The sequence below is a fragment of the Harpegnathos saltator genome, unplaced genomic scaffold (genome assembly GCF_003227715.2).
Source record: "Harpegnathos saltator strain DR-91 unplaced genomic scaffold, Hsal_v8.6 scaffold175, whole genome shotgun sequence".
In the NCBI taxonomy this organism is placed as follows: Eukaryota; Metazoa; Arthropoda; class Insecta; order Hymenoptera; family Formicidae; genus Harpegnathos; species Harpegnathos saltator.
The window spans coordinates 335,001-350,513 of record NW_020229956.1 but is presented as its reverse complement, the minus strand read 5'-3'; the positions used below and the strand labels follow the sequence as shown (position 1 = coordinate 350,513).

The 15,513-nt window shown below is 43.7% G+C and overlaps 1 protein-coding gene across 2 annotated transcripts in view; it reads left to right on the top strand.

The window, feature by feature from the left end:
• Positions 1–15,513, top strand: part of hlk (hulk) — a 38,081-nt gene that overhangs the window by 5,807 nt on the left and 16,761 nt on the right. For both annotated transcript variants that reach the window (XM_011138871.3, XM_011138873.3), the window contains exons 2-15: positions 6,057–6,239; positions 6,446–6,586; positions 9,455–9,490; positions 10,916–11,098; positions 11,447–11,590; positions 11,675–11,857; positions 11,987–12,118; positions 12,203–12,517; positions 12,605–12,787; positions 12,969–13,100; positions 13,221–13,535; positions 13,769–14,098; positions 14,185–14,505; positions 14,596–14,778. In XM_011138871.3, coding sequence (XP_011137173.2) covers positions 6,057–6,239; positions 6,446–6,586; positions 9,455–9,490; positions 10,916–11,098; positions 11,447–11,590; positions 11,675–11,857; positions 11,987–12,118; positions 12,203–12,517; positions 12,605–12,787; positions 12,969–13,100; positions 13,221–13,535; positions 13,769–14,098; positions 14,185–14,505; positions 14,596–14,778 — 2,781 coding nt within the window. The remainder of the gene's footprint in view (positions 1–6,056; positions 6,240–6,445; positions 6,587–9,454; positions 9,491–10,915; positions 11,099–11,446; positions 11,591–11,674; positions 11,858–11,986; positions 12,119–12,202; positions 12,518–12,604; positions 12,788–12,968; positions 13,101–13,220; positions 13,536–13,768; positions 14,099–14,184; positions 14,506–14,595; positions 14,779–15,513) is intronic.

Here is a 15,513-nt window from a genome sequence, read left to right as displayed (position 1 = left end):
AAAAAAAATGTTCAATAAACATTTATAATATATATAACACATATAAACATTTGAAAGTACCAAAAACGAACGGTATACGTGTCAATAGATAACAAATATCCAAAATGGACAAAAAAGCAAGGAGAATTTAATAAAAATATGAAAAACAATATATTTGTAGTTTTAATAAAACAGAACACGGCAGGGGGAAGACGTACTATTTTTCCAGTTAAAGTAATCGTGAAGATTACATATTGTAACTATCACATTGTATACATTATGATAATATGGCGTCCATCAATCGTCCAGAGTCAGCGGTCTAATAAATACGTAGAAGTCGGTGAACAAAAGTCCCCTATAAGAATCTTCGTATTCCTACAACCGATTTTTCGTCTGATAATCCGGACAATAGAAAATCAGTCATACAAATCAAATTCTTTTTCATATGGAAACACATCGAAAGAATGCGCGAGTGGCCATCGCACATATAGGATGATATTTATTTATAATATATGATATTTATTTATAATATATTTATAATCGTGCGTGCGATAACAGCGAAAGAGACATCTCGAGAACCTTAGACACACGATTTCGGCTAGAAATCTAAAATTATTCGTATCTCTCCTCGTCATCCGACGAAGATCGTGCGCGCGAGATGATGCTCCTTCCGTCTTTGCGTCACGGCGACGTGGAACACTCACTCCGACGTGGACACGTGGCCCTGTTTCCCGGAACCTCTACCGAGAGGAAGAGGAAAGCTGTCGGGTCAACGGATCCCTCAAATATATGCGCGCAAATACACTGCCGTGCGTACGTTTGTTTGCATAACGATACGATACAATAATAAACGCTACTCACGATACGCGTTATCGATGCACTGAGAGAAAAAATATTTATATTCGGTAGACATTATAACACATTCACTTGAATCTTCTAATATAGAAGATTTATTTAAATAGAATAAACAATTGCTTGCATAAAATGCTGTGCTTCTATGAAAATGTACATTTTCCTCGTTCAAAAAGGTTTCGTTTTCAATGTAGAGATAGGTATATTAGTGTAAAAAAATATGTCATTATATATAATATTTATCGAATAATATTTTTTATTCTTTAAATATTTCAATGTCTGCGTTATCACCACAGTTTTATCATCCTTATTACTTTTCTGATAATTAAAGAAGATATTTCTAATAGAAATTCTACAATCACTTCTATATAACAAAGTCTTGAATTAAGCCTGAGATCAATAAAAGTAATTTATTTATCATAAACTTATCATAAATATAACAATATATATTTATAAAAAAATAAATATGATATAAATCTATATTTCTATATATAATAAAATCTTCTCTTCTCTAAAAGTAGATTTATTTCTAGCCATTTTCCGACACACACGCATATAGTTTTTCGCAGTTTTTGATAAACTAAAAAGCCACGCGTATCTATATGATATGCACCCACGTGCATTACCAGTGAAGTCACGGTTGCCGTTCGCAAACGCGGCCGCGAAATTTTCCACGCACGTGCGACGTGAGTTAGTTTTATTTAACTACGCACGCACGCGAATATCCCGTGTACGTTCTATTTCTGGGGGAAAGAGAGAGGAGGAAAGTTACGCATCTCTTGGCGAAATTAATACAGTGACGGACGCAAGGCTGTGGGGAAGTGGACTAACTGAAGAGGAAAAACAGGTTCGCGCGTTTCTTTTTAGAAAATCGACATTTCCGTCGGGAAAATCGTTCCGTGGTTGACACTTGGCGATATCGTGACTCAGACGAACCTCTCGCGAATCTCTATGCCGGGGACCCGAAAACCTCATTGAAAAATCACTCTTTCGTGCGTGTGTTGCGCGAGTGACTAATCCGAGAGGGCGAATTTGAGAATGTAACCGCAATAAATTTCACGAATTTATCGTAACGTGCGCGCGTGCGACGTGGCGACTCGAATAATTGGCGTGATTGAAGTTGTTTACCGTTGAATTTCACATTCTGATTTCTCGCTGTCAGTCATCGTGCGATCTCCTCCTCACCCACAGTCTCTTACTTCTCTCCCAGTCTCTCTTTCTCTGCCGCCCTCGAGTAGAGAGCCATGTCTATTCGCGAGAGACGCGTGTATAATTACATCGCGGCAAGGCGGTGCAGAGTGTGAACTCGAAATTTTGCGACGGTGATTAGCGCGCGATTCAATTTCCGCTTCGAATTCTCCGCGCTCGCACTCGCGCCTGTTTTTCGCGCGTTCTTCGCGTGCGGCAGTTTATTTATGTTGCCGCGCTACTCGACGTCGAGAGACCGGTCTCGTTATTTCGGCAGAAATCCGAAACCCGAAGAGCAGCTCTCCCGCGGTGCTCCCGCCTCTTGCCGGTGGCTGCTGCGGAAAGAATCTCTTTCTGCTAATTTGATTTTCTCTGCGCGCACTTAACGAAAAGCGGCGGCGATCCAAACGCGAGCTGAACGCGCCACGAGGAGAAAAAGAGAGAGAGAGAGAGAGAGAGAGAAGGGGGAAGAGAGAGAGAGAGAGAGGGGGAGAGAGGGAGAGGAAGAAAGAGGGAGAAAGAAAGAGAAAGAGAATGTTCTGTGCCTTGGTTTCTCTCATACTGTAATGTCGGTCATTACTCTACATAATTGTGACAAACGAGAGCGTCGCGCGCGCCCTTGGCTAAGATGTCCGCGGACAACAACGACGGCGAAGATGAGAAGACGAAAAGACGAAAAGACGACAACGGCGGGCATATGGGCGAGGCCGTTCGTTCTTGTATTTTTAGTGGCTCGTAAACTAGGCACTGGCCGTCGTTGTTCGATCTCGTTGTCTCTCTTTCTCAGAGAAACTTTTTGGTGGAAAGACATGATATCGCGTATCTTTTTATCTTTTTGTCCAACGCGATCGCGCCCACGATTTTCCCTCGATCGGTCATAAGAGAACTCTCTGTCTATTCTGTGACAGTAGAGTAGATAAGTCTACTCTCTGTCATCCCTTGAACTGTCCACCCTTCTTTCAGCAGTATGATAGTGAAGTGGGAGAAAGAGAGTTATCAAGCCCGTTCGTTTTAGTTAGATTTCTTTCGCGTTCAATTCCTTTCCTTTTGTCATTGCAATGTTCCAATGTATGTCTCTCATGTCAAATGCTGAAAATGTTACTGACGAAAACTAGAAAAAAATACAATCAACATCTATCTGTCTCTTCGAGAAGGCTCATTCTGCTATATGACAAAATTCGTTGAGTTAGGCATTCGATTGAACCGGCAAATCCGCGATTGTCAAGTAAGATCAGGAGTCGCCAGGCGATCAATCGAAGTTGATCCAACAGCTGAGGCTGAAGACGCGTTCCTCGCCAAATACCAGCGTAATTTAGTTAACCCTCGCGTCTCGTGGCAGCTGTCGATGTGACGACGAACGAAATAGTTCCGAAAGCGCACCTGTCATCTTTAATCGAGGATAATGATGCAGACGCGAAGTGTCGCCTGTTGTTATCTCGCGAAAATGACACGTGGAATGTCGAGTGCACCTCGTGTCCGCGAGTTGTTCTGAGCGACAACCTGTATGTGCCCTAGTCGAAATTTTTATCCTACTTTCGACCTACCTCAATATGCCACTTCCGAAGCTGCTTTGACTGTAACCTACAATTATGCCGAGAGATCCTCTTAAGAAGCCACAAATGGCAAAGTGTTTTCTGTCTGGTTAGAAAACGCTGTATTTCAGTTTCTACATAAATTAAATATCCATTAATCCTCCGGAATCTATAAATGTTGGACGGTTCAAGGCTAAAATAAGGTCGAAGTTTCGACGCGGGTACATTCGCGTGATGCCTTTCAAATAGGAATCTCACATCTTGCGCCTTCGTCGTGTTCTACGATGAAATATGCGAACGATCTCGCTACCGTATTTTTACTCTGCCCCTGATGATTCCTCGGAAACGCGTATAAACTGTACAATAAAAAAATATAAATAGGCCCGTTTGTGCGACGCCACGCGTGTATTTATATCCGTTCGCTCCGATTCCCATGGTTCTTTAGCAGCAATTCGCGCCCGGCGCCTGCGTTCTCCACGAATCGTTAAGAAAACCCGGTGCGTTTATGTAGAGTACTCGGAGATAATTTTGCAATGAAGAAGAACATCAACAGTTCTTTCCTCTTCTTCTCAATTTTTTCCAATTTTTCTAGTTTATTATAATCGCGAACTTCTAACCTCCTAAAAGTGATCTCCGATCTCCAATCTTTAACACTAGAACTACCAAGCGATCGAAAATAATCGATTTATAATTTCTTACCAAAATTATTCAGATTTATATAATAACGTATTTTTTCTAACAAATGTTGGAAAAATGTGAAACTTCGGTAATTCTGATGTTAAGATCCTCTTTGGGATCTCGATAATATCTAACGTGAGTGACAGGAATTTCGAAGAGGATCGAACTTAAACGTGCGACCATATTTCGTTGGAAGAGGGAGTCCTTCGGTGGAAATACTCGCAAAATTCAACTTGTTTTCATCGATCGTTAATTAGCGCTAAGCCGTTGAGACATCTGTCACTCGACATGCCTGCGCGCTCCTAAGCTCCTTTCAACTGACCCTTTTCCGTCCATAGCCGCTCTGTACGGGTTATCGTCTAATTTCTCTTGACTTTCGACTATTACGGCAGCAACCGGTGGATACGGTCCAATTTATTTGGCACAGATTTTCGAGGATTTCACCGTTCTGTCTCTCTCGCGTGTCTCCCCCCCCCTCTCTCTCTCTCTCTCTCTCTCTCTCTCTCTCTCGCTTTCTGCCTCTTAGTCAGACTGTTCTGCCAACTGTTTCGCGGGGGTGTCCGTTAAACGCTATTACGTTACTCTCAGTGATGGCGGAGCGACGGACAAAGAGTATAGAGAGGGAAAGAGGGAGAGAGAAAGATAGAAAGACTGAAGCAGACACACGATTCGCATCACAGTAAAGAAACATGGTAGAGAAGGTGGTCTCCTACTCGCGGTTACAGATGCAGACAAATCTAGAGAGAGAGAGGGAGAGAGAGAGAGAGAGAGAGAGGGAGAGAGAGAGAGAGAGAGAGAGAGAGAGAGAGAGAGAGAGAGAGAGAGGGAGAGAGAGGGAGAGAGGGAGAGAGAGAAAGAGAAAGAGAGGGAGAGAGAGAGAGAGAGAGAGAGAGAGAGAGAGAGAGAGAGAGAGAGAATGTATGAGAGCAACAGATAGTAGAGACGAGAGCAAGTGAGAAGACGACAGAAAGAGAGGGGAAGAGAATCAGAACCACCTCTCCCGTTTCTTCTAGCTCTATTCTGAGGAAGTCGTCACCAAAAATGGCGGGGCACGTGCGGCGTATATGCGACGATACGCGTAACATCGTCGCCCTCGGCCCGTTATCATCGACGCGACGTGCTCGCCGTGAATCAAGGTCTCTGCGACGTTCGCGACACAAGTCTAGACGCGGATAACCAAGCGAGGCAAAACTATCGGGGGCAATACCTCGATATCTATATCGAATGATTGTAACCCAACACCCGCCGCCACCACCGCTACCGCCGCCGCCGCCGCCGCCATCGCCGACGACGACGACGGCGACGACGCCGCAGAAGCGGCTTGGTCTCTGCACGCTCGAATGAAGCGTAGCCGGCCAAGAACGTGCGCCAAGGCAGCGGTGTTAAATGTAAAAATGCGAAAAGGGAGAATCGATTCCTCGTTAGCTGTAGCTGCGAAGCGCGCTTCAAGTCAAACAGAGAGCGACTGAATTATTCATTTGTGCGACACCGCAGTCTACCCCGGAGGTCATGTTATATTTAATATAATTTTTCTGACCAATGTACCTCCTGGCCGAGAGTACATCTTTGTCCTAGAGAGAACGAGAAAGCGAAAGAAAGAAAAGGATAGAGATAGAGAGAGAGAGAGAGAGGGGGGGGAGTAAACTTGACTTGGCATTTTCTTCGAGTTGACTTAGTACACGCACAAAGCGAAAGACATTGAATGTTAATTGTTATATGCATTCCGCTGCCCGTTCGTCGTGTATTCTTGTTTCGTTTGTAACGCTTGTTTCATCTTTCGTAACGCTCGGTACTATTCTCCTCAGCTCAATGGTGACTTGTTCGCAGATGCACGAAGTTGCACCACATGCGACAGAGTCTTGGCCGAATTGGAGAAAATTGACGACGATACGGACCACTTTGGAGTCGACTTTGTCAAGATCAATGATAAGCGACTGGCAAAGCAATATGGCATCAAGAACTTCCCGGCTCTCACGTACTTCCGCGAGAAAGAACCGATCATATATGAAGGTAAACCACGCACTAATTCCCTGCAATGTTCAATTCTAATAATTTCTCCAATTATCTCAAACATATGGATGCAATAATTTACAATAAGGCAAGTGTATTATTTGATGAACGTACGAATTAATGAACGTGTAAACTTTCTTATGCATGAACGACAAAGAAGAATAAAAAAAAATAGAATAAAATTCACGATGCGTCTCCGATTTCAGGTGACTTGATGGACGAGGAAAACGTACTGGATTTCCTGACGAGTTTAGAAGCGATGGATCTGCCGGACCGTATCGAGGAAGTTAACGCAAAAATTTTGGGGAAGATCGTCGAGGATACCGACTTTGTGGCGGTTCTTTTTTGTAAGTCTTTCTCCTCACTCATCCGTACTCATTATGTGCTCTAGAACCTACATAGGATGGCCAGACATGACGACAGAACCAACACTTGGCCGATCTATGACCGTCAACCATTGGCCAGGAATCTATTATTATCTATCATTGCCAATAATTCATTGCTGGATTTTTACCGGCAAACGATCAGAAATCTACTAACGCAATTTTTAAGATGAACAATACATAAACAGAACGTAAATTCCAACCGCTCATACAAACATTAAATTACAATTCAATCTTATATTACAACAGATCAAAGATCATGTTTTGTACAGTGCGCTTTGTTTTACTTTCCTTCTTCAAGTTGCTCGAAATCGAGATCGCGTTTCAATCCAAATTTATCATTAGCTCGAGAAGAGGCGAGAGGATTGAGTTCTCAATATACCGTTAAATTAATCAGCGATATAGAAAGACGAACATCCTTTCATTGGAAAGAGGGCAGTCTCAGCTTTCGAATGCAATTTACCGCGTATCTCTACGACTTTTTTACGTGGAGATATTGACGAGCGGCGAATTGTTGGACGCGCACAACAATGTTACGCGCCGCCCGTTCGTTTCGAGCCGAGAAGCGAGAGGTGTGAAGCCACGGTGCATTTTATAATCATCAGGCATCAAAGAACCGCGCGCTGCCTAAAAAATTTCCGAACTCTTCGAGTGCTCGTAATTCAGAGAAGAATTAACGTACAAACATAAAACAAACCAGCCATTTTCTTCAGTATTTCGCGCTGCATGTGTTTATGTGCCTCGCACGAATCGTTATCATGACAAGTATACACCTGTATACTTTGTTGTCATGACACATGATACACGTCATATATTTCTGTATAGAGATGCTAAAGTATATTTAAATAAGATATACAACGAGTATCGGAAGTTTGCATCACATAAAGTAGGGCAAAACATTCAGAAGCCGGTACTCTGTCGGTTTTCGACACTCTTGCGACGAATTTCACTAGATATTAAAATGTATCGGGATTAAAAAAATAAGTAAACAATAAATAATAATTAAAATGGATAATTAATAAGTCTCCATACACTCTAATATTTGATTAAATCCAAGAGTTAAATCCAAAAACCGATAGACTACTAGATGTTTAATCCTATATAAAATTTTGCATATATTATACCTCTTGATTTAATGCGAAAAATATCAAGCAAAAATCTCCGCGTCACTGAAAGCAAGAAATTAAACCTTGGCTAATGTGTAATTGCGAAAGCTCGGCCAAGAATTGGCTGCCGGTGTTGAGCTATCCGATAAACTCTGTAGAGTGCACGATGGGATGATTCAACAAATTAATTGAAAGCGGAAATTAAAGATTAATGGAAAATTATTCAGAAATTAATAAAATATTAATGAAATCATTCGGATTTCAGCCGAGAAACCGAACAGACGCAATTTTAATCGGTAGTAATTTCATGATAATTTCATGACAATTATTAAAATATGGAAGATGTACTTGGAGAGAGACCTCACCCCCGTCCCCACGGCCCCGCAATGTTATATTTTATGTGCCCACATAACACAAAAGTTCCACAAAGTTCTTACGAGACACTTATGATACGAACAAACGATCTTCTGGGGAAAGTAACAGAAGAAAGGCAAAAATGTAATCGGGAGATGACTAATCGCTCAGTCAGCGTTCCGATTCCGTTTGAAACGACCTAAGGGTTCGTATCTCGTAAAATTCCCTCCTCTGATTCGAGAGATCCACCTGAGATTAGGTTCTAGGCTAATTAATCGTTGCCGGTTGGCGCCAAAAACCAACGGATACGCAGCGACGCTACGTAATGTACCCGAACCGCTACCCGAACACCTGTCGTTCACTTGACTTGTCTCATCGCCCGACATCTTACTAATCCCTTCTGTGTACGTCACGTGTGCGACCAGGTTGCTCGCCGTTGTACATAAGGTGTAAAAAACTGCGATTAACATTTCTGCAGATTTACCGTCATCCACCGAGGTGCCGCGTACCTATGTCGCGTGCACCTCGAACGTCAAACGTGTCGTAAAACGAACGAATTAATAAAGCAGCTTATCGAATCTTTCGCTGCTACTGTTACAAAGTTCTTAATCGTAGTTAGACACATGTATATCGTTATGTGCGATTTTGCACCTTGAGTTGTATAATCGTAATCCTAATTTCACGTACACATAGAAGGACTTGGATATCTTCCCGCAGCTCTTCCGTGCGTTTGACGCTAAAACTGCCGACAATCAACGCGATCTATTTCCATCGGAATCGGTCAAAATAACAGGTTTAAAAGACAAATATGTTATGCCGAAGCAAAATGTTTGCGTATTTCTTCTTCTAGTTTCACTCAATATCAATCAGAAATATAAAATGCATCGTCATGTAAATTTGAGTGACTTTTATAAGAAACAGCAAATCCATCATTTCGACCGCTTGATAATTCTAATTATCGTTCACGACGGCCGATCTCGTTGATAAAACCGAACAATAAAAAAATCAATGCCGTAGCCGCGAAGGAGTCCTTCTCTGTGTAAAACGATGCATTGTATATTGTCGATTTGTCTCTTACCTCTGTCAAGTCCGTTCCAATCTCTATCTCTATCTCTATCTCTATTGTCTGTGTCTTCCATCAATGTTCGTGACAATCGTGTCGATGTCGATCGAGTTAAAAGGTCGTATCGCAAGATGGAGGAGCCGGATCAACCTCGCAGATCTGCAAACTCGACGCAACATTGCGAACATTCACGGTGACGAGTCCCCGTTGTGGAGTCGTCATGTCGTCCACCTTGCGATTCGACGATATACGACATACTTGTAAATAATACATATATGTGACAATTCTTGTGTGTGTTGATACGAATAGGTCCGGATTCGCAGCGGTGCGCGGGCGCCGGTTCCAGTAAGTACATATTCATAAGAGAGATCGATGTTCTGAAATTCTCTGTGCCAACGCATCCTACGCTTCTTCACACACGTATGCAAACACATAGGCACACACACACACACACCCACACACACATACTACTACATGCATCCTATATCTGACGGCTGACGCACTAATGAAAGATCACTTTACGCCGTTTATGCCGTTAATTGCCGCCATCGCAACGCTTCAATCGACCATCTCTCTTTTTTCTCTTTTTTGTTGATTTATTCATTCCTTTTTTTTCACGCGAAGCTGGTGTTTTTGTGAAAACCGAATTGCGTAGCTGGCTTCGATAACGCTGAGTTGAGACGATGTTGCGAGAACCAAGTGATTTTTCGCGAGTGCATCATCCGCGGTTGACGGTGTACTGACGATACGCCGTGTAGTATCGATACCACAAGCGTGTCTCTCATTGAAACACATTATCTTGACCGTCTGTGTATTCATTGGTGATCAGAATTGTATCTACCCTATTGTCCCTGCAGCACCTCGCTCCGACGCGAATGTGCGCGTTCGACGGCGGAGAGAAAGAGAGATGCGGGGTGCGCGAAGAAAAATGAATGTCGATGAAGGAGGGAGAGCCCTCACATTCACACATATTCCACTCGTCTCAGACGTACGATATATAATTCACGAGATCTCTGAAAAATCGTTTCCTCTCTTTTCTTTTAATAGAACTAGCGAGATTGATATGAAGTAATAATGCAGTATGTACGATCCTGGTAAAGAGAGTCGACTAACTAACGAGAGCTTACCGAGTTCTTCTTTCTTTCACTTATCAGCACTTTGAACCGTGATTCTTGGCACGCGGCTAATCAAAAAGAAAGAAAAGAAAAGAAAATAAATAAACGCGTCAGCGAATATTCTGTTATCATTTGCATCTTGAGTGTGCATCGATCGGATTCGCGTAGAACGTAGAATGCATCAATCTGCACCTGCCCTGTTTAGAATAGAATAATGTGTATCATAACTGAGACTTTGCAAGCGATTGTGTATACTAATCCAATCGTTTCGACATCTTTGTGCCTGAGGTAATTTAATCAGACGATTGTCCCCCAGAAAATAAAAACAAGAAAGAACGGAAAGGCGTGACGTGAGAAATATCGAATTAGCTGTCGCAGGCGCGGTCAGCAAATATATTTTGTATATTTTATTTTTGTGATCTAACATACACACAAAACACGAACGTTCATCGGCATTGTCGATCGCGATGGGTGACTCGCCGCGTAAGAAGCGAGATCAAGTTTGAACAACACGACAAAGAAATTCCTCATATTTCATTATGGAGTAAAGCCATACTTTTGTGGACCGAATAATCAATTATGGCATCGGTCGCTCGACGATGAATAAACATTTTTTTACACGCAATAATGCATTTTTTTATTTCAAATGGGACAGACAAACCAGACTGCAAAAAATGTCTCAAGGCCCTGCAGGAACTGGAAAACATCGATGACGAGGCCGATCAATTAGGTATCGGTTTCGTAAAGATCGCAGACGAGGAGCTCGCGGACGAGTATAATCTCGGTCCTCTCCCGGCTCTTGTGTATTACAGGCATCAAATTCCAATAATTTACGAAAGTAAGTAAAGAAACGCGAACCAACTGTTTCTTGAGAAAATGAAAAATAAATTAAAATCTTTCCATAGACCAGAAAAATATAACACAATTTTCTCAACCTCAAATGTTCGAACCTTCCAACAAAATCAACTTTGTGTACTTAACTCAACACACATATATTTATTTTAGTGGCATTTAATTTATCGTCACGTTGGAGATTTGGTCATTAACTAGGATTAGATTTTTACCTTAGAACGCGTAACACATATGTGCACACGAAATTTATAATAACTCGATTATAATTCGCGTATAAGTAAACATTGTAATCATATACGAATAAATGAAATTAATACATAGTATGTGCCTTCAGATGAACTGAGCAGAGAAGAAGATGTGCTGGAATGGCTAGTGGCGAACAAGAGCACGGGAGACGAAGAGGACGTTATCGAAGACGTCACCTCCAAGACTTTGAACACACTGATTGGAAGCATCGACAATCTAGTCGTTCTGTTCTGTTCGCATCCTTTCGTATCGTTTTCGCTATTACCTCGAGCCCCATTCTACGCTCTCATCGCGTAACGTGCCTTCGTGTTTGCAGATGATCACGACGACGACGAGTCTATGCAAGTTCTGAACGAGCTGGAGAAGATCGACGACGATTGCGACAAGCATGGGATCCAGTTCGTGAAAATCGACGACGAGAAGGCAACGGAGGATTTCGGGATCGACGACCTGCCCGCGATCGTTTACTTCGAGAAGCAAATTCCAAACGTTTACGACGGTGGGTAGGTGGATCGAGAGACCAGAGGAATAACACTTAAAAAGCATGCGGCAAAGTAAACCGACAACAAAGAGAAACTCTCTTGTGTGTACGGACTTACTCGAGAATAAAATGACTCGATGGTTGCAGGAGACATAGAGAACGAGGATGAGATCCTGGAGTGGCTGCTGTCGCAGCTCGAGAAGGACGAGATTGAGGACGTCACCGATGAGATGCTAGACCGTCTCATTAAGGACGGGAAAACCCTGGCCGTGCTGTTCTGTAAGTCGCACGCGCGAAGGTCCCGTATTAATCTCGATGAAAGTCAAAATAAATAATATCAGAACTCATCTGTGATGACTGCAGACGATAACAACGACCGTAAGTCGCAGAGGGTTCTCAACGAATTGGAGAACATCGATGACGAGTGCGACCAGCTCGGCGTGACGTTTGTGAAGATCGACAACGTGGACGAGGCGAAGGAGTTCGGCATCGAGAAGATACCGACGATGCTCTACTTCGAGAAAGGCATCCCGATGGTGTACCAGGGCAATCTCGAGGACGAGGAGAAGGTGTTCAAGTGGTTGGAGCAGCAGCAAAAGTCCGACCAGATCGAGGACATCACCGACGAGATGTTGGACATGGTTATCGAGAAGATGCCGCACGTAGCCGTCCTCTTCTGTCAGTAATACACTCTTCTCGCGCTAGTCCCACTCGCTCGTGTCCCGATCGCTGATGCTTACGATTCCGTCACCACTCTCTGTACAGATGACAAAGACCAAAAGAAGAGTCAGAAGGTGTTGGGCGAGCTGGAGAACATCGACGACGACTGCGACCAGCACAACATAGCCTTCGTAAAAATCAGCGATCTAGAAGAGGCGAAGGAGTACGGTATAGACTCGCTTCCCACGCTGGTGTTCTTCGAGCGAAGAATACCGCACATTTACGACGGTCAGTATCCGCCGAAATTTTTAAATTAAAGTGAATCTTCAAGTCTGATCCTTTCCCCAATCTACTGGTAGATCTCGAGAAATCGGAGTAGATCCTAATTAGATCCTAAGAAATTTTCTAACAAGATCAGGTGTTCGCACGGTGATCGCTGAGAGAAAATTATTTCACGGTCGTGTCGCAGGCGATCTCATGAACGAGGACCAATTGCTGGGCTGGCTGCTGCACCAGAAGAAGCACGTTGAGATCCCGGAAGTAACGGACGAGATGCTGGAGAAGCTCCTGGAGACCTCGCCGTACATGGCAGTCCTGTTTTGTAAGCGATCGATTCGTCTTTCTAGCTCCTTTTAACATTCCTCCACTGTTGCCCGTTAGGTAAGGTGCACGTTGCACAGTCGCGAGTGAGAACAACCGGCGGACTGATTCCTTTTCGTAGACGACAAGGACGACAAGCAGGACATACGGATACTGAATGAGCTGGAGAACATCGATGATGATCTGGAGAAGGAGGGTATCGTGATCCTGCGTATGGATAACGACGCCGAGGCGAAGGAATACGGTATTGATCATCTGCCGACTTTAGTGTACTTCGAAGACAAGATCCCGGCGATCTACGAGGGCGACCTGCTCAACGAGGACGAGGTCCTCGAATGGTTGATACAGCAGAAGAACAGCGCCACCATCGAGGAAGTCACGGATGAAATCTTGACGGACCTCATAAACGATCACGAATACGTCGTGGTGTACTTCAGTAAGTCCGCGCGTTACAATTTAAATAATGTAATATAACTGCAATATAATTCAAAGAATCATTATCCTTTTAAATTATATTACAATTATTTAAATATTATATTTAAATTATATGTTATTATTATTATTATTACAATCTGATTCTGAAATAACTCATCTCTTAAGCCTTAATAAAATTATCGACGATCTGACAAGCCTTTCTTCCGATTTGAATCGGATAAATCGTGACGTCAGGTGGAAGCTGCGACGAAGGGGAGGAATGCGACAACATTCTCGACGAGCTGGAGAATATCGATGACGAGCTCGACGAGACAGGCATCATATTCGTCACCACCGAGGACACGAGCGTCGCGAAGAAATACGGTGTCAAGCATTTCCCGACCCTCGCGTTCTTCCGCAACAAGGACCCGCTGATTTATACCGGCGATATCGACGACGAGGACGAAGTGCTGTCTTGGATCACCGACGAGGACACTCTGGAGATTCCGGGGAAGATCGAGGAGGTGAACGCTAGGATGTTGGAGAACATTCTCGACGAGAACGATTACGTCGTGGTCTTTTTCTGTACGTCTTTTTTTCTGTAACTCGCTGTACTTCGATCAAATCGGTCGGCTAGTAATCGCGATGTATCGCACGTCACTTGCTTGCAGACAAAGAAGGAGACAAGAAGAGCCAGAAGATCCTCCTGGAGCTCGAGAACATTGACGACGAGTGCGAGGAGAAGGAGATCGACTTCGTGAAGATCTCCGACGAAGGAATCGACAAGGAGTACGATCTGCCGGGGCTGCCGGCGTTGGCGTTCTACCGGCACAAGTTCCGGCAGATTTACGCGGGTGACATGATGCACGAGGAAGCGATCTTGGAGTGGGTACTCGAACTTCGCACCTCCACGCCGGACGTTATCGAGAGCGTCGACAGGAAAACGCTGCAAGTGCTCATCAACGACGTCGAGCACCTCGCCGTGTTCTTCTGTGAGTACCCATGTATCTCGTCGCACGACGAGACCGACGGGAATCCGTAACCGGTCTCACGATTTTAACGCCAATCACGACGATCGACAGACGACGACAAGTGCGAATCCTGCCCGGAGATCCTCGAGGAGTTGGAGACGATTGACGACGATACCGACAAGCACGGTATTCAGTTCGTCAAGTCGAGCGACGCCAAACTCGCGGCCGAGATCGGCGTCTTCTCTTTCCCGGCTCTCGTTTACTACGAGACCGGAGTGCCCATCATGTACGACGGTAAGTGCCGAGAACGTCCACTTTTCACTTCCTATCGACATGCCCCCCCACCGCCCCCCCCACGACATATGATCTTCGTTTCCTGCGCATTTCGAGAACTAGTATTACTGTGAACTCGAATAGGGAAACGAAATCAGACACTTTTCACCTTGACACTTGTGTTGCCTTTTTACTAAGTCGCTCTTCTTCGACGTGAGATAAATCATCGATCGGGAAAATGACTCCAGTGAAAAAGTATTAAGTAAAATGTATATATTTTCTGCACTTAGTTGTATCGCACCAGTTTGTTATTGATAATGCACGCAAAAGTCGGTCTTTTTATCGCGCTTCTAAAGGTCTCGAAAACACTCCAGATTTCAGAAGAACATCGTACCAGGATTATGATAAAAGAATATTATCATTATAACAATACACATACGCGCTATATTCATCAAAGTTAAAAACCTCTCATTAAATTTTGGAAAAACGAGTTTCCGCCTTTTTACACTGACATGAACTTTTTTATATGAACGTAACGACGTTGATGTATTATTGCGAGGCTGATTGGCACGTTACGATTATCGTTATATCGAAGAGAGACTTAGCGTATTACTTCCAGCAACCACCGCGTCGATAAAGCGATAACGAAAACCCTCCACCGACAATGATCTCGGTGCGCCAACGAATCCGGCTGATCCTGATACGCGTGTGTGCCTTTTGTAGGTAATCTTAAGAACGAGGACAGAGTTCTGGAAT